Source organism: Sturnus vulgaris, chromosome W (assembly GCF_052056855.1).
Source record: "Sturnus vulgaris isolate bStuVul1 chromosome W, bStuVul1.hap1, whole genome shotgun sequence".
Classification (NCBI taxonomy): domain Eukaryota; kingdom Metazoa; phylum Chordata; class Aves; order Passeriformes; family Sturnidae; genus Sturnus; species Sturnus vulgaris.
The window spans coordinates 66,271,610-66,294,680 of record NC_142282.1 but is presented as its reverse complement, the minus strand read 5'-3'; the positions used below and the strand labels follow the sequence as shown (position 1 = coordinate 66,294,680).

General features: G+C 43.6%; 1 protein-coding gene and 1 pseudogene across 1 annotated transcript; both read right to left on the bottom strand.

Moving 5' to 3' along the window:
• Nucleotides 1-942: 942 nt before the first annotated feature.
• Nucleotides 943-13,722, bottom strand: LOC148220353 (uncharacterized; annotated as a pseudogene).
• On the bottom strand, nt 12,098-18,353 carry LOC148220352 (uncharacterized). Its single transcript, XM_088155474.1, is given in 3 exon segments — nt 12,098-17,765; nt 17,768-18,058; nt 18,061-18,353. Coding segments are annotated over 3 exon segments (852 nt in total). The 5' UTR covers nt 18,284-18,353; the 3' UTR covers nt 12,098-17,427.
• Between the last annotated feature and the right edge of the window lie 4,718 nt (nt 18,354-23,071).

The following is a 23,071-nucleotide window of genomic DNA, read 5'->3' as shown; positions in this document are numbered from 1 at the left end:
TTCCTGGATCCTCCTTTAAGCCCTTCTTGTAGATGGGGGTGACATTAGCCTTCTTCAGATTCCGCAGTCTTCACAACTTCTCAAAGATCATGGAGAGTGGCCTCACAACAATGTCAGCCAGCTCTTAACACCCTCAGGTGGATATTGTCAGGGCCCATAAATTGTCAGGGTCAAGCTCCTGTAATAGTTCACATACAAACTTTTCCTTCACTGCCTGTGAGTCTGTGTTTACATCCACCTAGATTCTTGTTCCGAGGTCCTGGGGCCCATCAGTGCTGGTAAAGACAGAGGTGAATAAAATGTTGAGAACCTTTGCCTTTTCAGTGTTGTTGGTGACTAATTAATCTCTTCTGTTTAACAATGGGCCAATATTTTCCTTCTGTTTCTGCTTGTTGTTTACATACCTGAAGAACCCTTCCTTGCAGCTTTTGATGTGTCTGGTCGATTTCAATTCAAGCTGACCTCTTGCTTTTCTAACTGACTCTCTGCACACCCTGGCAATGCCCTTGTAGCTCTCAAGGTGTATTAATCGGCTTTTCCATCTCTGGTATGTTTCTCTTTTGGTTTTGAGCAGACACAGAAGCTCCCAGTTAAGCCAAGGAGGTCTTTTGCTTCACCTACTTCCCTTACCTTTAAAGGGGATGAACTGTTTTTGTGCTTCCATGAAAGTTTTCTTGAAAAGCTCCCAGCACTCGCTAGGTCCTCTATCCTCCATGGAAGCTTCCCATGGAATCCCTCACAAGTGAGCTCTAAGCAAGCTGAATTTTGTTCTTCTAAAATCTAAAACCTTTTTCTTAGTGCTAATCTTCAGTGTTGTCCTAGTTTAGGGCAAATTTGGGAGGAAACCTCTGAATGAGGTCCCTCTAGGAAAAAAAAAGAAAAGATCCAAGCAGTCCCTCCCCCAGTCGGCTCGGGGGAAAAAAAAAAATCCTCGGAGAGGAGTGGAAAAAAGAAAAACTGTTTATTCAACAGGCAACACACCTCCCAGCACAAAAATGAACAATACCAAACAGCAAAACCTCTCGCCGTTCCAAAGAGATGACAGATTTAGAAGATTTCTTTCCGTGGGCTGCCCGGCTCACTCAGTCTGGTATCAGTCCCTCCTGTGCTGGGGAATGCTGTGGCCCAGGCCAGGCCCAGTGGGCCACAGGTGTGAGCTCCCGGTGCTCTTCTGGGTTTTCAGTCCAGAGCAGGTTCAAACAGTTCCAGGAAAAAAAAAAAAACAATCCAGGGAGCTTCTCTGCCTCAGCTAGCCAGAAAAACTAACCAAGAGCAAAGGAGAGCTCTCTCTCGCTGTCTACCGCAGACAACACAGTCTGTCAGCAGGAATGCAGGGGAGCCAGTGCAGTCTCTGATAACAAACTCTGCACTTCTTCTTTCCCCCCCTTCACTCCTGGAACCAGTCTTAAAGTTGCAGAATTTAATATTCAACACCAACAGAACAGACGATTTGGGGATATAGGCATCATACAGTCACCCCAAGACAAGTGTGCACAGCTGGGTCCCAAACACCACAATATTGTGATCACTACAGCCAAGATTATCACTAACCAAGCGTAAGACCTTAAAAACTTTCTCGATGAGCCTCTTAAAAGGGCTTATGTTTTTTTATGTACCCTGAGTTAGATGCACGGGAGAAATACTGACAATATATTCTCAAGAGGTCAAAACAACAACAAAAAAAAACTTTACTGGCAACTTCGCAAAATCAGAGAACTTTGGCAAAAGTTTGGAGCAGCATTCAATCAACATGGAACATTTCACAAAGCATTAACTTTGCCCATTCAACTTAGCAAACTCCAAGCCCATCCAATTTTAAGTTACTCAAAACTCTGAGAAGAGGGAATTAGAAGAAGGAGAAGAAAGAAAGGATATAGAAAAGAACGAATACAGCTACCACTTCTGGTTCCAGCAGTGATATAAAATCCAAGGAAAGGTAGGGTCAAGACATGTGTTTGCCTCATGCTTTGGTTTAAGTACCCTTTGGCTTTCCTGGGCCCTTCCCCCAGGTGGGAATTCTGGATATCTGGCCACTTAGGAGCTGGGTTAGGGGCTCCAGAGGTGAGGTGTAGAGCATTGCCTCCAGTGTGCCAGTTATTGGCAGCCACTTTGGGGATGGGATACAGGTCCTGATGCCTGGAAAGGCTGACCTGGAACAGAGACTAGGCAGAGCAAAGGGAATAAAATAGGTATTTATTGAAAGGATACACTTTGGGCAGTGCAAGAGCCTGGGCGAGGCTACACCCATGTCCAATCCAAGATGGATCCCGGTCATGAGTTTTTACACTTTTATAAGTTTTGGTTCATCTACATATTGGGGTCAATTGTCCAACCACAGCCCCAAGCCATGAACTCTCAGCCCCCTGGCTTGCCCTCTTTCCCTTACCATTGTTTATGCTTTTTGGGTAATGGGTGTCCTTGATTCTCTAGCTGGAAAGGAATTGTTTTGTCTAACTACCCTGTGAAGAGAACTTACAAACACCTAACATGAAGTTTCAGAGTTACACACTAAGCAGCAGAGAATCTGAAAAATATAAAAGCTAAAACCCAAGGCATAATTTCCCCCCTTTAGAGGTTTGATAAGGCCTTTACCTTGTCAAATCTCTATTCTAAATATCTACTAATAATAGGTATTTAATAACAGATAAGTATCTAACAATAGTAAGTAACTAACAACAGATAACTATCTAATAGTAAATAAATATCTAACAATGGGTAAATATCTAATACAGGACATATCTAACAGTAAATATCTAATAATAGATAAGTATCTAACAGTAATTAACTAACAATAACAATAATGAACAGTAATAAATATCTAACAGTACTAGTGTCTTGTACAGTTGAGTATTATGCAAAGAAAAATAACGATTATCATGAATAGTTCTTTAGGCACAGAGAGGAATCATTTAAAGCATGTTTTTGTCTGCATCAGTCTCTGTTTTTACAGTTGTTTCAGGAGCAGAAGCTTTCCTAACTCTGGAGTAGTGAATCCTGGGTCCTTTTGCCAGCAACTTTGACTGCGGTGAGGGTGGTCAGCAGAACTTGGAATGGTCCTCTCCACTTGGCTTTTGAGGATCACTGTCCCACCACTTAACACAGACCCAGTCTCCAGGCTGAAAGGGATGTGCAGGTGTCTTGGGGTGACAGCAGGTGTGTCTGGTCCTATGAGTCTGGATAGAATGATGTAATTCTGGAGCTTCTGCAAAGTGGAACCTAAAGCCATTCAATATCTCTGTAAATCAAGTTTCCCCTTCATGCGAATTTCACCTGGAGTATGTGGAATCTGATATGGTCTGCCATACAATATTTCATAGGGACTGATGTTATCCCTCCGTTTCGGTTGTATGCGGATACTCAGTAAAGCTATAGGCAAGGCCTGAACCCATATCATGGATATTTCCTGACAAATTTTGCTAATTTGTGTTTTGAGAGTCCCATTCATACGTTCAACTTTACCACTCTCTTGGGATCTATAAGGCGTATGCAGATCCCAAGTCATTCCCAAAATCTGACTAACCTCCTTAACTACTGTTGCAACAAAGTGTGGTCCCCTATCTGGTGACATCCCTAAGGGAACCCCAAACCGAGGAATTATGTGATTGAGCAAAACTTCCACCACTTCCTTGGCTGTGTTAGTGTGACAGGGGTAAGCCTCTGGCTCTCCACTGAAGGTGTCAACTAATACCAGTATGTACCGGTATCCCTCTTTGCGTCTAACTCCACAAAATCTAATTGCCAATAATCTCCAGGAAGATCCCCTGACTTTGTCACTCCTAACACAACTCTTTTCCTCGCGTCAGAGTTGTTTTTACAGCAGATTTCACATTTGCTCACTATTGATTGTACTATGTCAGTCGTTCCTTTTCCTATTACTACCTTTTTTAGATGTTTCAAAAGGTTTTCCATCCCGTAATGTGTGTTTTCATGTTCTTCCTGAACCAGCTCCCGAAGGGCCAGGGGTGGGACTACAATCTGATTTGCTGGTGTAACAGCTCATCCACTTTCTGTGATCCCAGCTTTAAGAAACTTAATTCGTTTGTGGTCTGCTTGGTCATATTTTAGGGTGAACCCTGACAAATCAATCTTTTTGTGGAATTATTGTGAGAATACCTTTTTCTGCAAATCCTCTTGCTGCTTTATCAGCAAAACGATTCCCCAATTTTGGAGTGGTTTTCCCTTTTTGGTGACCTCTACAATGCCTGATAGCTACCTCTGTGGGTTTTTTAATACTCTCTAAGAGGGTGAGTATTTGTTCAGCATGTTTGATTTCATTACCCTGAGCATTCCAAAGTCCTCTCTCCTTCCAGATGACTTCATGGCTGTGGACAACACTAAATGCATATTTTGAGTCAGTCCATATATTTACCTTCTTTCCTTCGCTCAGGTGTAGGACTCTCGTCAGTGCAATCAGTTCAGCCTTCTGTGATGACACATCTGCTGGCAGGGCCTTTGCCTCGATCACCTTGTCCTATGTGGTCACTGCATAGCTTGTCATCCTTTTGCCATTTTTCATGAAGCTGCTCCCATCTGTAAAAAGCTCCCAATCTGGATTTTCCAGGGGCACATCTTTCAGGTCTGGTCAGCTGGAATAGACTTCTTCAATTGTCTGTAGATAGTCATGGTTAGGCACACCATCAATTAAGGTGGAGGACAGAAACATGCCAGGGTTAACAACAGAAGTTGTTTTCAAGGTAACATCATCCTGCTCTAATAACAGTGCTTGATATTTAAGCATCCAGTTACCCAACAACCAATGTCCCCCCCTTTTGTTCAAGTACAGCTGTTACTGCATGGGGTACATACACTACAATGTGTCACCCAAGGGTGAGTTTTCAGGCTTCCTGGATCAAGATGACAGTGGCCGCCATGGCTTTCAGTCACCCTGGCCAGCCTTGGGCAACACTGTCTGGCTGTTTAGAAAAGTAGGCCACAGCTCTCCTGTGGTTCCCGAGATGCTGTGCTAGTACCCCCAAAGCCACATTCAGTCTCTCATATGTAAAAAGTTCAAAAGGCTTAGTCAAGTCTGGCAGTCCCAGTGCTGGAGCTGACATCAGTGAGTGTTCCAGCTGTTTAAAAGTTGCTCTAGTGTGTTCAGTCCATGTAATAATTCCTTTCTCGGCTGCTTTTAATGCTCTGTATAGGGGTTTTACCAGCAGTCCATAATTTGCTATCCACAAATGGCACCAACCTACCATTCCCAGGAAAGCTTGCATCTCTCTCACAGTATGGGGCTCTGGGAGTCAACAGATGGCTTCTTTCCATTCCTTGCTGAGCTGTCGGTGTCCAAGGAAGATCTCAAGCCCCAAGTAAACTACTGCTTCTTTAGCAATCTGTGCTTTTCTTTAGAAACTGTGCACCCACTCAGTCCCAAGAAGTTTAATAAGCTTACGGTAAGTCGCGTGCAGCCATCTCTGGTTCTAGCTACAATCAGGATGTCATCCACCTATTGAAGAATAACTCCTTCTGTCTTTTCCAGTCCTCCAATTCCTTTGCTAGCTGGTATCCAAATATCGTAGGGCTGTTCTTGAAACCTTAGGGTAAAACTGTCCAAGTAAGTTGACTTTTCCTCCCTGTCTTGGGATTTTCCCACTCAAAAGCAAAAAGGTCTTGTCTGTTTTTGTGTACAGGAATGCAGAAAAAGCCATCCTTCAGGTCTACAACAGTAAACCACCCTAATTCATCTGTCAGTGTGGTCAAAAGGGTGTAGGGATTTGTGGACACACTGTTAGAGATCTAGGAAAATTACAGCCTGGAAAATCATTCTCAGGCTGGAGCTTCTCCTGTTCTCTCAGCTCCATTCCCAAGCTGATAATGTGTCAGTTACCCAAAATGTTCCAAGAATAGGTAATTAGAAGAAGGAAAGAAAGACAGAAAAGAGATAGAAAAACACATATATAACAACCAACTCCTGCGTTAAGGTGTTGTCCAGATAGAAACTCCAAGAGTAAGGTAGGGTTAAGACATGTGCTTTCCTCGTGCCAACCTTAAATACCTCTGTGCCTTCATGGGCACCTCCCCCAGGTGGGACTTCCAGCTCCTTTGGCCACTCAGGAGCTTGGTTAGGCAGAGTGGAGCATTGCCTCCTTTGTGGCCAATGATTGACAGACACTGTGGTTCTGGGATGCTCTAGGGCTGGGGGGTGTTGGGCAAGACACTGTCTCGCCAAAGCAAGGCCTGACCTGCCCTCTCCTGTAAAGAGTTAACTGTAGTACTTAATTAGTGGTTTGTTTCTATTTTTTTGTTTTGTTTTTACTTAGAGTTGGGATTAAAAACACGAAGGAGACGAATTTTTCATGTTTGGACTTAGTTGTTTATTAAATATTCTTTAAAGTACAAATAGTTTTGTAACACTTTTAGCTATTAGTTAAAAGTGAGTAAAATGGAGACAAATTTAGCTAGTTACAAGGTCTTTTAAAGTTAAACAGTTCAATAAAGAACTAACACATATTATTTATACCTTTGACCTAATAACTAAACTTTTGTGACTTGCAGTGGAGCACTAACTATTTAACTAAAAATTATTATCTGAAAGTATGAAGAAGGAAGAAGACAGAAAGACACAACTCCCAAGAACCTCTATTTTGTTTCATACTTATTAATATATTCTAAATACTCTAAATTTCAATCCCTTCACCATGTGAAATTACACAATTCTATTTTAACTACACACTCATGATTCTAACTCCATTACTCAAATTTGGAAACCTTCTCCAAGGCCTCAAGTCAAAAACAGTGTTCTCCTTGAAGTCAGTGTCAGAAAGCACAGAAAGTTCAAAACTCCCAGGCTTCTGGGTTCCAACATCTCCCCCTTCTGTTTAAATCATGAAACAGAATTTCCATTACTGCACCCTCAAATACTTATACTTTGCAACATCAAATGCAAACTCCAAATCATTTCACAGAAGGGGGAGTGAATGAAGGAATAAATACAGCTTTGAAGCCTGAAGAAGGAGCATCTTTACAGGACCCAAACCCACGGAATACAGACAATCCATGGAGTGCAAAGAAAGAATTAGTCCCATTTCCTTCTAAAACAGGGGCCATCCCAAAAAAACCCCCAAAAATTCTTCAAGAAACATACTTACTAATTGGGATGAGATCAGAAGGAAGGCATTAAACAAAGAAGATTTCGACATGGCATCAACACAACTAATGGCCATGCCAGTCAGTTATGGAAGAAAAAATACAAATCCCAGATGGGCACCCCTGACACAGAAAAAAAACCCCTGAAACAAGCAGTGAAAGAGAGTAGTTTAGGCTCTCTATACTTCAAGCAACTATTGAAAGGCACCTTCAATAATTACGATTTGGTACCTTTTGACTGCAGATATATTGCCATGACAATCTTAACACATGCACAATTCATGTTATGAGAAGTCAAATAGAAAATAATTCTCATCACTTTAAGGGAATCCGATGTGAAAGGTCCACATAAAAACCTTACATAAAATGGATTAGGAAGAAAAGCTCCTCATGATAAACCACAAAATCAAGCAGCAGCCCTGCCTTGAGACATGCTCACAGATATCAAGGAAACAGCTCAAAAAAACATTCTGCAAATCCAACCTACTCAAGTTCCAGAGAGCATTTATACAAAAGTAAAACAAGGAGTATCGAAGTCATTCACTTCTTTCATAAATCACCTAACTCAAGCACTGAAAAGGCAATGCAGTAATAAAATGGCACATCCCCATCTGCTTCGAAACAACTTTTGCAAATGCCAATAAAGAATACAAGTGCATAATTAGTGCCTTGCCTGATCTACAGCCAACCTTACCTCAAATGATAGAAACATGCAACAATATAGGTACTCCTCAACGTGTGGCAACAATCCAAACAAACACCTTAGGAGAACAATTTGGGAAACTTCTAGAAGCTGTGAATCAAAAATTAGAGAAAACCCTCGCAGCTCTTCATGTAACTCCTCAATACAACACCTCCACAGAAGTAATGACAACAAAACTTGCCAAAAGGCCATGTTTCAAGTGTGGAAAATTTGGACACATAAAAAAAGTATTGGCCAGAATCTGGAGAACATGCAAAAACACCAAATCGTTGCCCAAGATGCAAAAAAGAGAGACACTTTGCAAGTCAGTGTCATTCAAAAACGAATATAAATGAAAGACCTTTATGTGGTTACTGTGCTAGAAAGAGAGAGAGAGAGAGAGTAAGAACAACAACACACATGGACCTCTTTAGGGAAAAAAGGCCAACTTTATTGAACAGACAGCTTGTATTTAAAGCATATTATGCTGAGCTAATACAGGACAGTAGTTTATTGGACAATTGGGAAAAACATCCATGAGACTGTACCTCAGGATGTGTCCCATGGGAAAAACACCAGGTGTTAATCTTTATTATGAATTCCATTCTGTTTTTCACCATATTATCATCCTGGGAGACTTCTTCCCTAACTGAAGCTATAGTCAGCTTATCAGTCTGAGAATGGACTTGAGAGGCAGGACAAGTTCAGGCCTGAGAAAAATTCTCAAGCTGTAATTTCCTAGCTCTCTAAATGTGTGTCCACACCTTTACCCTTGCCAGAAAACTCCAAGAAGAGCACAGCATGCCATCACATGACAACACAAATAATGGCGATGGAACATCAGCCAGGGGGCCATCAAAACACAATATGTGGAGAACCCCAATTAAACTCCCTATACAAAACAATCTCTCGTTTCCCCAGCAACCCAGACGTATTACCCCCAGGGGCACAATGCAAATTGGCAACTTCCAAATTAAACTACTTCATGAACGAAAGTCATGCAGTAATATCCACAGGAGTCACTAGAACATCATGAAAAAGGCAAAAATTTTTAATTATAAGCAAGGACAAAAGCAGCATTTTGGAGCTCATCATCTATCCAACAGTCATCTCAACAAACTATAATAAAGAATTAACAATTTTAACTCAAGCCTTACAAACTCCATTAATCATTCCAAAAAATACTCCAATAATCAAGGCCATTGATCTACCAGCCAATGCAATTGGACCACAAGTCATGCCAATTGTAAATCAGTGGGCATCATCTAAAAATAAAAATGTAAAGATACATGTCTTCTGGGTAAAACAAATAGGCCAAAATTGACCACAAATAACCTGTGATTTGACACTTAACAACAAAACAATCACAAGCATGTTGAACACTGGTGCAAATGTCACAGCCATTTCTTGTATCTTTTGGTCCAGAAAGCAGAACTTGATTACACCTCTAAAATCTCTCACAAGAATGAGAGGATCCACATTATGTTTGCAGAATGTAAATTCAATCATCGTTACAAAACCAGAAAGAAAAGTAGCAATCATTCATCCCTTTGTTGTACAAAAACCAATCACAGTATGAGAAAGAAATGTCCTATCAGAATGAGAAACAAGATTAGAAGTAAATTTTTAATAAGGGTTTCTAAGGCACTCACCACCCTGAAATTAACCTGGAAAACAAACAATCCTGTCTAGGTAGACCATAGCCCCTGGGGAAAAAAACCTAAATACTCTCAAAAAATTAGTAGAAGAACAATTGCAAAAAGACCACATCAAACCAACAAATAGTCCCTGGAATTCTCCAGTGTTCATCATCCAGAAAAAACTTCCAATTTGTGGAGATTGCTCCATGACCTCAAAAAAATCAATGAGGTCATTGAAGAAATAGGACCACTTCAACTCAGACTTCCATCTCTCTCGATGATACCAAAAAAATAGCCACTTGTAATTATTAATCTAAAAATTTGTTTTTTCCACATTCTGCTTCATCCAAACGACGCTCCTTGATTTGCATTTTCTGTCCCAAACATCAACAAAGAAAAACTTTTGCAAAGATATCATTAGGTAGTCCTTCTTCAAGAACTCAAAAACTCGCCAACGATTTGCCAATAGTTTGTGACATGGGCCTTGTCTCCAGCACAAAAAAACATCTGCAAGCAATAATCATACATTGCATGGATAAGCTCCTCATTACAGCACCAACGCAAAAAGAAATACAAAAAGCTCATAACAACGTAATTACAAAGGTTCAAAAGGCAAGACTAGAAGTCTCTACATCAAAAATCTAAGAAGTGTCACCATAAAAATACTTAAAATGAAGAATCACAAAGCAGGCAATCAGGCGACAAAAAATACAACTAAGAACCAATGTCCACAATTTACAAGACTTGCAACAACTTTTTTTAAAAAATCAGTTAGATCAAACCAGTTTTAAGAATCACCAATGAGAAACGTGCACCACTTTCCAACTTATTAAGAGAAAACTGCAACCTCAAATCTCCAAAAATCCTCACACAAGACACCACTTGTAAAGGGTTAACTGTACCACCTAATTAGTGTCTTCTCTTCATTTTCTTTTGTCTTTATTCAGAGTCAGGATTAAAAACACGAAGGAGACAAATTTTTCATGTTCGGACTTGGTTGTTTATTAAATCTTATCTAAAGTACAAAGAGATCTGCAATACTTCTAGCTACCAGCTAAAAGCGAGTAAAATGGAGATGAATCTAGCTAGTTACAAGGTCTTTTAAAGCTAAACAGTCCAATAAAGAACTAACACCTTTATTATTTATACTTTTGACCCAATAACCAAACCTTTGTGACCTGCAGTGCAGCACTAACTATCCAACCAAAAACTACTGCCTGAAAGTATGAAGAAGGAAGAAGACAGAAAGAGACAACACCCAAGAACCTCTATTTTGTCCCATACCTATTACTATATTCTAAACCCCCCAAATTTCAAACCCTTTACCATGTGAAATTACACACTTCTATTCTAACTACACACCTGTAATTCTAACTCCATCACTCAAATTTGGAAGCCTTCTCCAAGGCCTCAAGTCAAAAACAGTATTCTCCTAAAAGTTAGTATCAAAAACCACAAAAAATTCAAAACTCCCAAACTCCTAAATTCCAAGTCTCCCCCACACACGGGCATGATTTTTGCTATAATCTCTTAGTACTGGGTAGTTTGCTAAAAAATTATCTTTTTTTTTTTGGTCAGGACTTCAACACCAGTACTTTCCACATCCAAACATGGTTAAACTTATCTCTTTTCCAACAAGGATTAATCCTTTGCTTGTTTGAAGTTTCATGGTTTACTTAGAGCTGTGAGGTGTGGCTGCCTTCTGTCTGTAGCAGAGATCCTCACCCCTGTCCACTAAAAATAAACTGCTTCTTGAACACAGCACTTAAAAATACTAGCCACCCTTTGTCACCCTAGAGATACTCTCCAGTCCTTTAGACTTCTAAACATGTGTCAAAGTGCAATTCCCCTGGAAGTACCTTCATATGCCCTTTTGTTTACACTTAAAGAAATTAAGGTGCTTTATTTACACTGGCCAACCCTACTTGCAATCCCTGCCAATACTAGAGAAGCTTAAGATTGAAGCAGAATAAGGGTGTGTTTCAGCACTTAAACTCCTAATTGCAAAATTTGGGAGACATCTACATTTTATGTTATATTCTCCTTAAACGTCTTAGCTTCTTCAGTTTCCCTCACCAGAGTCACTTCAGTTCTGGCAGCCTGGTCTTCCTGCTTGTAGTTTCAGTGTTCTTCAGTAGCACAACTTTTGGGTATGTGAGGATATATATAAGATGGACCTTTAAAGCAATGTTTTTTATCTAGGCAATAATATCTTGCCCAGATGGGTTTGCCTCTGTGCTTCCAGTTGGTCCATTTCCATTGCTGTAGCAACCCCCACAGGGCATTTGCCATCATCCATGAGTCAAAACTGAGATAGAGTACTGGCCACCAGGAATCTCTAGGGCAAACTAGATGGCTTTCACTTTTGCAAACTGTCTCGATTCACATTTCTAGTGTACTGGTTAGAGCTGGGACAGAGTTAAATTTCCTAATGGTAGCTTGCATGGGGCTCTGTTTTGGATTTCTGATCAAAACAATGTTGATAACACAGATGTTTTTGTTATATCTGATCAGGGATTGCACAGAGCCAAGGCCTTTTCTGCTTCCACACTGCTTCCACTGCAATCAAGATGGGGGTGCTTGCAGTGATATCCTGGGACCTCCTCCTGCTCCCAGGCTAGCTCAGTACCAAGAGGAAGCCCCGGATTCCTGCATGAACGAGGCAAAAGACCAAAAGAGGCTCTTCCTCTCAGGAATATGTTCCAAGGTTTATTCTGGAAGAGTTCCAGGGGAGCAAGAGGCAGAATACAGGAAACACGGGGATATTCAAACCTCTGCCAGGAGGCAGAGGGATTGGACTCTAGCCAACCAGGTCTGGTCAGAGGGGAAAGGGGAAGGGAAGGGTTTACACCATAAGACAAACCACAAAAGGAGGGTTTAGGGAAAAAAACATAAAACCTAGAGCATTGAATTACAACATCTCCCCATTTTTTGTTTAACAAAGTTGAAAGAAAGATATTGGGTTCATTTTGATTCGGAATATGAATTTGCCCTCCATTTACAGTTTGCGGGAAAGTTAGACTGGTTTAGGTTTTTCAACTCTATGTGGTTGACTACTAAGGTAGAAGGGATGAGACCATTAATAGCTTTGAAAATCAAGCAACATAGGATCCCAAACGCCATTATTACAAGGAAAAGAACAACAAAAAAACCCAAAATTATTTTAACTATGGAAGTCCACCACGCTGTGAGTCCCCAGCCTTTGAACAGTTCATTGAATCAATCTTCGGATTCTTGCTTCACTTGTCTGATCAAGCTGTTCATATTTCGAAGGGCTGCGTGGATGTTGGGAGCTTTTGAGGTGAGGTTCATGCAGCAAAGTCCTTCAAATTTCTGGCAATCATGTCCATGCAGCAGTAGGAGAAAATCTATAGCAGCACGATTTTGGAGTGTGGCCTGCCTGGTAATTTCCTCGTCTTCCAGGAGGGAGCTGATGGCAGTGGATGTTAAGTTTGCCTGTTTGACTACCCAGCACTCTAGGTGGCCCAATTCACCCAGAGCTTTGACTGCTGCAACCCACAGAAGGGACAGGGACACAGCAATTCTTTTTTACTTGGCCCAATGAAAAATTTCAGCATCACAGTTTGGGTCCAAATTGTCAGCACTCCTCTTCTGGATTTTGTTGACCGATTTATTTTTGTGAATCCGATCACTAATTAAGGTTTAGTTGGGTGCCAACAGGGACAACAGCCCGAAGGTACATGGCCCTCCTAAGAGCCGAGAAGGGATCCCTGCCCATGCCTGTTCTCCACAAATCAAGAACAATACCTTAGGGAGGCTTTTGGGACTTGATTGAGATGGGTTGTCTGCTGCAATATGGCTGAGGATATCACACCACCTTTTGGCCATGAATTCCTGCTGATATTGCCGTATGTTGTGGAACTCTCTGGTGCTAGAAGGTTTTGGGATGACGATAAAATGAATGCAGTATTGTGCTGGGGAGGAACCCAATAGCTCTAACTCTTGGGGTTCCTGAGCTGCTTTGGGCAAATTTGGCAGCCACTCCTCTATGGGGTTCTAAATCATTACAGCTCGCTGCTGACGATTTTTCTGTGGTGGGATGCTGTGTGACTTGGGAACTTGGTTGGGCATATGTGTGTCAAAGCTGGCTGGATATTCTCCAGCCTTCAATGGGATTCCTACCAGGCAGGTGGACAAAGGGTCTTTTGCTGCTGCAGTGGACAGGCATATATTTTCCTGTTGGAGTGTCTGTGCCAGGGTCACCCAGATATTTTGACCTGGCTGAGGGATGATCCATGCAGCTGCCAGACTGTTCAGTGTTAACAAGAAGACAACTTGAATGGGGTTCATCATGGGGTTGAGTGGCAGGTAGGTTTTCTCTAAAAGGAAAAACAAACATTTTTAAAGCATGTTAAAAGTCTCTGTGTCTGCTGGAATGTAGTCACCTCTAGGAAGATTTTCTTTCCTCTTTTCGGTGGTGTCTTCTTTTTGAAGCAACAGCCACTGACTTCTTGTCCCATTCAGCTGGAGCAGGATGTTTGGGGACAAAAGGTTTCACCCACTTTTGGGGAATCCACCGAGGGCATGAGGGAGTGGATACGCACGCATAACCACGCCCCAAGTCAACAAGCTCATAGGGACCTTTGGTTTCCCAGGTTTCTGGGTCCCTAATCAATACTGGTGGATGTTGGGACAACTTGAACTGTTTACCACTGTTAAAGTGACGTACCACAGGTGGACTCGTTTTCGAATGAACAATTCAGAAAATTGATAGTAAACATGGCTTTGAAGAGCTTCTGCTGTGGAGACATCCACACAGTTGAACTGCTCTGTCTAGCCAGGACCTGCTTGAGCATCTGATGGGCACGCTCAATCACAGCTTGGCCTGTGGGGCAGTAGGAGGTGCCAGTTTTATGTTCCACTCCCCACTGCTGGACAAATTCCAGGAACTCCTTGGACTCATACGTTGGGCCATGATCAGTTTTGTTTTCTTTAGGGATCCCCAGCACTGAAAAGGCCTGCACTAGGTGTTGTTTGGAATGCACAGCCCTTTTTCCTTCATGGGCAGAGGCATAAACTGCACCTGAATATGTGTCAATGCTTGCATGAACATATTTGAGGCGACCAAAATTGGGAATGTGTGTGATGTCTGTCTGCCACACTTCACGTTTGCCAAGGCCCCGGGGGTTAACCCCCATGCCCAGCGATGGCATGGTCTGGAGCTGGCAGCTGGGAAAGCTGGCCACAATGTCCCGAGACTGACTCCGTGTTAGCTGGAACTGATGCATCAGACCTGGCACATTCTGATGGTATTGTTGGTGGCTCAGCTTTGCCTGTTGGAAGATGTCAGGGAGGCGTGCTTGTTCAGCTGGGGCAGCAAGGGAGTGTGACCTCACATGCATCACATAGAACTGATGCTCTCTATGGGAAACCAAATAAATTAGTTTTGAAAGCAACCTGAAGAGATGCTCATTCTCGATGTCTTGGAGCACTGCCTGCTCCGCCCTGGACACCACGCCTGATACATAGGCTGAGTCAGTTACCAAGTTGATTGGCTCCGAGAACTTCTCAAAGGCTCTCACAACTGCTGCCAGTTCGGCGGCCTGGGGCGATCCCTCCACAAACTCAACATCAGCTTCCCAATGCTGAGTCTGGGGATTTCTCCAAGTCATCACGGACTTGTGGGAAGTCCCAGATGCATCTGTGAACACTGTGAGAGCTTTGAGTGGTCTCTGACTCCTCACGAGGAATGAGGTGGAATTACTCATTGAACAGCTTGTGAGATGGGGCATGAACTGATATTTGTCCCCTATAGCTGTCCAGAGATAATTGGAGACTGGCATTGCTCTGGAACAAATGTTCAAACATCTCTTTGGTCAGCATCTCAGGAGAGTTCCTTCCCTCCTCAGAAAGTTTGACCAGGACGTGAATACATGTAAAGTCACAACCAGCCAGTTCATACAGTCTCATCCTTGCTTTCTGAATCAGCTGAGCTATCAGCTCTTGTGGCTTGGTGATGCTCTTGGATCTTTTGTGGGAGAGGAAGACCCACTCTATGATTAAGAGTGACTCTTTCTGCCCCTCGATCCATTGGAATATCAACCTGTGTAAGTGTGGCAGTTTTCCCAGGACAATGAATTTGAAGGGCAGCTCGGGCTGGTAACGATGAGCCTGCCTCTCTTCTAAAGCCTTTTGTACCTTTTCAGTTGCAGTCTGCCTCTGGGGTCAGTTTCCTGGGAGAAAGCAGCTCTCTCTCCCCCTTCAATAAATTGAAGAGAGGTTCTAGATCCTCATTAGTGAGGCCTAGCCAGGCCCTGACCCAATTCAATGACCCACACAAGGAATGGAGATCTGCTAGGGTTTTAGGATTGCAATTGATTTTCAATTTCTGAGGAACAATGGTCCGTGCAGTGATTTCCAAGCCCAGGTACTTTCAAGGTGGCATCCTTTGGACTCTGTCGTCCTGCAATTGAAATCTAGCAGAGGTTAAAACTTTAACCACTAGGTTAAGTATGTGTTGGAGTATAGAGTGATCGGGGGCACACACCAGCGCATCATCCATGTAATGTAAGATGATGGCCTCCTTCCTTTGAGCACGCACCGGGGACAGCAATGAGGCCACATACCACTGGCAGATGGAGGGACTGCACTTCATCCCCTGCGGGAGTACCTTCCAGTGGTAGCACTTAATTGGGGCTTCTCGATTGATATTAGGAACCGAGAAGGCAAACCATGGGGCATCTTCTGAGTGTAGGGGAATTTGAAAGAAACCATCCTTGATGTCCAAGACAGCCAATTGCCAATTTCGGGGAAGCATTGTTGGGGAAGGCATCCCAGGTTGGAGTGATACCGTATCCTCAATCACTTTGTTTATTTCCCGGAGGTCATGGAGCTACCTCCCCTTTATCCTTCCCTGGTTCCTTTATTAGAAATACTGGAGAATTCCAAGGGCTTATAGTCTCTTTTATGTGGCTTGTAGCCAATTGCTCCTCTACAAGCTCCTCAAGCGCCTTACGTTTCTCCTTATTCAATGGCCACTGTGCTACCCATATAGGGGTGTTGTCCAGCCACGTTAACTTTTGGGTAGGGTGCTCCACAGTGGCCGCCTTTAAAATTCCTGGGGGGTCTTAGGGATAATAATTCTGACTCCCCACTGGGACATGGTGTCTCTCCCCCATAGGGGGCACTTGTAGTCAGTAACAAACGGACGGACACTGGCCAATTTTCCATCCGGCCCCTCAATTTGCACGATGCTTTTTGATATCTTTGCCAATTTGACCCCTCCTACACCTTGGATTTTGCCAGCCACGGGTTGCAATTCCCAATGTGACAGCCACATCCTTTCAGGTATGATCGTCGCATCTGCCCCTGTGTAAAGAACCCCTTTCACATGGAGGTGTTCTGATCCATGTGTTAGGTTGCATGCCAGAGAGGGTTTTTCCTCACCCACCACTTCTGCCCACTAGACTTCAGGTGATTTTCCATCTGCTGGGACCTCCGCTGAAATGGGAATGGCCTCAGCGAGGATTTGCCCCTCAACTAGGTAGAATGTTGGTTGATGGCAGCGCGCCAGGAGAATTATGCAAGTTATGCTTCCCTTGATGGTCATGGGAGCCACCTCAATCTCCAGGGGTGTGTGTGCTGTGTCCCCAGTAACAAAATACTCAGTGTCAAATTCCATGTGGTATATCGTCACATCCAGTAAGTTGTTTGGCAGGTCCTCTGTAATGACTGTCCAGTCAGTAGACCTGAAATGAAAGCCTTTGGTAGTCACGAACCTAAAACGGCCACAAGGCTGCCAAACCTTGTTAATTGAACATTTGACATTTTTGTTATCCTGCATCCCCTCACCCTGTATCCCATCCTCCCCCCTTTTTTTAAAGAGAGAGTCTTTTGCTAGTGTGGAGCCCGCTGTATTTATATCTTTGCGTGTGATTGTGTTAATGGCAGGTACACGCTCTAGACTCAGTTTTTTTGTTTGTTGATCTTCTGTTTCTGGTTGTGTGGACAGTCTCTGGCAAAATGTCCTGGCTTTTTGCACTGGAAGCAGATGCTATGCTACAGCTGCTCTGGTGACATTGGTTGCATCCTTGCTCCTGGTGTTACAGCTGCCATAGTCTTTGGGTGTGCCAGTCCTAGATTCCTCTCATGTGCACTGAGCAGTTCTGCTTTCCTGGCGCAGGCTTCTATCATCTGTGCTAAGCTAGGCACTGGTTCGAGGGGAAGGCTAAGGATAACCCTGCGGCAGGTTTCATTAGCATTCCTCTGAGCCATCTTCTTAATCAATTTGGCTTGTACCACCGGATCACGCACCTGCCTTTCCACTTGAATGCGAAGACGATCAACAAACTGTAAGAAATTCTCTGAGGCAAACAGTTTAATGTTAACATAACTACCCTGACTTCAACCGTTGGTAATTGGTTAAAAGCCTTTTCTGCAACATTGCATATTTTATCCAAAACAGACTTGGATAACACTCGAGTTTGTTTCTCGGGGCAATGCCAATTACCTTCACCACATAAGTGTCCGTGTGTAATATCATCATCACCATCTTTTGCATCCTCAGAGCTTTGTTGAAGCTCTTGCAGAAGCACCCTCAAAGATCTTTTCCACATGCTTTCCCACAGATCATACTCTGAGGGAGTTAACAGACATTGGAAAAGATCCTCAATATCATTTGGTACTAGGTTGTGGCTCTCATCATGCCTTTAAAAATTTCACTGCTTCTGCCAAATTCTCTTTGTACTTTACAAATTTCCTTTTTATCTTGATAGGACAAAGGATGATAACTTCTCTTGCCATCATTCCTACCAAGATAAATAACAGGATCAGCTGATGGTATGTATTCTTCTTCCTGGTTTTGACTTCCAGGGAATTCCCCTCTTCCTCCACTCCCCTGGGGGCTAGGAAGCATTCCAACCCCCACCCCCTGGGGTCTGGGACGAGGGTGGCCCCCCTCCCCCTGGGATTCTGGGAGAGACTGGACACCCCCCCCCCACCGCCAGGCCCGGGGGTCCGTTTACCCTCTCCTGCCGAGGGGACACCGTCTTCCCCACGACGGCTGTGAGCTGCCTCTTCCCCACCCCATCTCCACTGGCGTTGAAGCCTGCAGGGGTTCCACCCTCTTCTCTGCAGCTGCAGAAGCTTGGAGGATGGGCCCCTTCTCCCTCGCCCTCGTTTCCGCAGCAACTGTGGGGGCAGGCATGTGAAACCAGAGCAGGGGAGGGGAAACCGTGGGAACCAGGATTGCAACACATGGGGCGGGGTTGCACGGTGATGTCATGCAGGGTGGGCACTTGGAGGAGGGAGGGGGTGGGGCGGGGCGGCCAAAGGCAGGAATGGGTTATAGGAGGGGAATGGGTTGGGGGCAGGGACCAAAGGGTAGAAGGGATTGTGGGATGAAGGAGCCAACACGTGGCCGCTGCCATATTGGAGCCTTCCCATGGGACAAGCCACATGGCCAGTGCCATCATGGATCTGGACCCCGGCCTCCTCAGGCTTAGCCATGTGGTCGGTGCCCTGAGGTGAAAGAAAATCACTTTTAGAGCTTTCTGAGCAGTGTTCTTGAGGGAAAACAGTTGGGACAGAGGGGTATAGGGAAGTTTCTCTGACAATCTGTGCAAAATTGTCAGGACCAGGGTACCGTGGAGGGCTCGGGGGCCCAGAGCAACTACAGGCAAGCCGGGTGCTCTCTGTTTCCAGGGGTGATCCACGGGTCCCCATCAGTTCCAGGGTAGAGGGGTTTGGAGAAAGGGAAGGGGAATCCAGGGGGATTTGTTGCTGCTGTCTGTTATTTTCTGTCTGAAGTAATTGTTTCCGAATTGTCAAGGACATCGGGATGAACAGAGAGGCTGTTTCATTCCTGTTTTCCACTTTTAATGTCAATAGATCCCCTATTTCATCCCAAAATAAAACCAAATTTATATTTTGCATGTTAAAATCCGAAATTTCAGTACATAGCCAGCAGACAAAGTGTTCCAATCGTTTCTTAGAGACTATAACATCTTGTGACAATTGATAAAAGATTCGTGTTAATCACAAAAGCATTGGGGTTTGCATAAACCAGAATACTAAGCTCTGAAGTGAAGCATGGACACTAGATAAAGGAAATTATATGATTAAATAATTCTGTTTAAAATCACCTTGTTATGTTATATTATGTTGTATTATGTTACATTACATTATGTTATATTATGTTATGTTTTTCAAATACGTTGTATCGGCTGCCAGCTTGCGAAATCGGACTTCCCAAAAAGCCCTTCCTACCTTTGTCTAATCAATACTGCCTATCCCAAAAACCAGACTCCGAGAACTTCCCTGGTGGTCATCTACAAGGACCGGATGGCTATCTGTGACTAATTATCACCCAAAGGCTTTGTGAATTTGTGTAAGGATGTTTATTCGACCACCACTGCTTACCTAGCAAAATTATGACAGCAAAAAAAAAAACAAAAAAACCCAAAAATTATTGATTACAATGAGAAACCACAGTATAAGAAGGGACTGCAAACCAAGGTTCGGTGGAGCGTGGAGTGGGCGGTGACCCCTCGCGTTCCCCAGCGCGCTGCTTGCTCTTTGTATATCAAATAAAGCAATCCAAAATTTTACTGAATATCGAGACTTTTGTCTCTCATATATAACAATTTGGTGCCGAAACCCGGGACGTCCTTGGAGCCCTGAGAGGCACTGCGATTTCGGGGAGGTGCCCCACTGCTGTGGCCCCGGTTCGTCAGTGGTTCTCGGGACCCATCGACGAACCGCACCATATAGACTGAGCAAGGAAAATCTCCCCGGAAGACCGTGGCAAAATCACCTGTAATTCTTGTGCACGAAGACCCAGACAGGAGCATCGGACTATGAGTATCTGTCTGGTTTGGTGGGGATGACTGTGTGTTTGTCTGAATGAGACATGGCCTTTGCTGCGAAGCGAGAGCGGAGTCCTTCTATCCGCGTTTCCAGCATCCCGCGAGGGACCTGGCCGGTGACCGGACGAAGCGAGTAAGCACAAAGGGTGACACCGATTTTATTTTCCTAGTCCAGGTAGAGGCTAGGTCCTTCCCATCCTAGTCCAGGCAAAGGCAGGACCCGGGAAGGAGGGGGGGGGGGGGGGGGGGAAGGGGGAGGAAAAGAAAAGCAGATTGCAACACACCAGTCACGGAGGGAGAAGGGAAAAGCTGCTTTTCCCATCCCAGCCCAGGTAGAGGCGGGTTCCAGTCCATCCTGACCCAAGGAGAGGCAGGGGTTCGGGCGGAACACATCGGGGAGTACAAACACCTCAAGACAGTCCCTTGAGGTAAAAATGGGAAAAAGAGGGAGTAAGATTCTGAGTCCCAAGGACCCACGAAGAGGTTCAAGTTCATTTGGTCCACAAGGAGACTGGGAAAATAAAGACAAGACAAGTAGGTTGCCAGAAATACCACCAGGCAGCCCATTGGGAGTAATATTAAAATGTTGGGACACAGGGGTGGTATACAGAGGAAAAAGTAAAGAAAAATTGATTCAATATTGCATGGTGGAATGGACCAGAGAAATGATCCGTAAAGATAACCTATACTGGCCCATGTTCGGATCATTTGAGGGTTGGATTTGTCGGGCATTAAACACATATGTGGCTCATAAAGAACCATTTAACAGAGAGGAATATGAGTATGCTGCCCTGTGGGCAAAACAGTCCAAGCCATCCTTGATATATACTTTAAAAGAAAAAGAGGATGAAAATAAAAACAAGGTTACCTGGGAACCCCTCGATAATCTCCCACCTCTGTATAATACAGAAAATACAGGAGACCCCCCCCCCCCCCCCCCCACGCACCCACTTCTCCTGGTACTCCCATAGCTCTAAGAACTCGCTCCAGTCAAAGGAATACCAGGAGAGATAGTATCACCAGAGAGGAGGGAGATAACGACACAAAGGCTCGCCTTTACCCCCTGAGGGAAGTGCCATTAGCAGGACAACAAGCTGGCTTAACTGGATTTGTAAATGTTCCCTTGAACATAGGGGAAGTGAGAAACTTTAAAAAAGAAATGGGAAAACTATTAAAGGATCCTATAGGGGTATCGGAGAGACTAGATCAATTCCTCGGACCAAGTATGTATACTTGGATAGAATTACAATCTATATTAAGTATCCTATTCACCACGGAAGAACGGGAAATGATCAGACAGGCTGGAATGAGGGTATGGGACCGGGAGCATCAGATTGGACCTAGGGGAGACCAGAAATGGCCATTAAATAATCCTAACTGGGATAATCAAAATTATGTCCATCGCCAGAATATGATGGACTTAAGATGGATACTCGTTAAAGGTATCCGAGAATCAGTTCCTAAAGGACAAAATATTAATAAAGCCTTTAGTGAACAACGAAAAAAGGATGAATCCCCGACTGACTGGTTGGAGCGGCTGAGGAAAGATCTCCAAATGTACTCCGGGATAGACCCTGATACACAAGTGGGTCAGGCACTCCTCAAAACCCAATTTGTTGCTCGATCATGGGGAGATATTAAAAAAAAAATTAAAAAGTTAAATGATTAGCAAGATCGCGGGTTACAAGAATTGCTAAGAGAAGCACAAAAAGTTTATGTAAGGAAGGATGAAGAGAAGCAGAAAGCAAAAGCAAAAATCTTTATAGCTGCAGTTCGTGAAACACAGAAAGAAACCCAACAGAAAGGGGGAGGGAAACCACGAAAACCCCCACCAAAACAAAGAAATGAAGCAGGAAATAATTCACCAAGGCGAACCTGCTTTTATTGTAACAAGAAAGGTCATATAAAGAAAAATTGTAAAGAACGGATACGGGATGAAAAAATGTTCCAGGAAGATGAATAGGGGTGTCAGGGGCTGTATGTATTAGGGACCATACCATCCAAAGAGCCCTTGATAAATTTAAAGATTGGTCCCCAGGGGGAGGAGGTAGAATTTTTAGTAGATACAGGAGCCGAAAAATCCACAATTAAACACCTACCAAAAGGGTGTAAACCTAGTAGAGAAACAGCACTCCTGGTTGGAGCAAAAGGTGAACCATTTCGGGTCCCTATTATTAAAAATGTGCAAATTGAGACCCAAACCAAAATTGAATTAAAAGATCTGCTGTTACTGCCAGAGGCAGAAAATAATTTATTGGGGAGGGATTTAATAATAGCATTGGATTTGAAAATTGAAGTATCCCAAAATCAGCTTAAAATTTTTGCTTTAACTCAAAAGGACAAGGAGCAAATATGTCCTGAGGTGTGGTACACCCCTGGAGAAATAGGGAAGTTAAAAATGAAACCTATCAAAGTGAAAATCACTGATCCCGATTTACCTATCCGAGTTCGTCAATATCCAATATCTCTGGAAGGGAGACGGGGCCTTAAGCCTCTCATAGAAAACCTTTTGCAACAAGGGGTTTTGGAACCATGTATGTCCCCACATAATACTCCTATTCTGCCTGTCAAAAAGACAGACGGGAATTACAGATTGGTACAGGATTTGAGAGCTATAAATCAACGAACTGTTACCAAATTTCCCGTAGTCGCAAATCCTTACACACTCTTAAACCAGTTGTCCCCTGACTACACTTGGTATAGTGTAATAGATCTAAAAGATGCCTTCTGGGCATGCCCATTAGAGGAAAGTAGTAGAGATTACTTTGCCTTTGAATGGGAAGATCCTGATAAGGGCAGGAAACAACAACTGCGTTGGACAGTATTGCCTCAGGGCT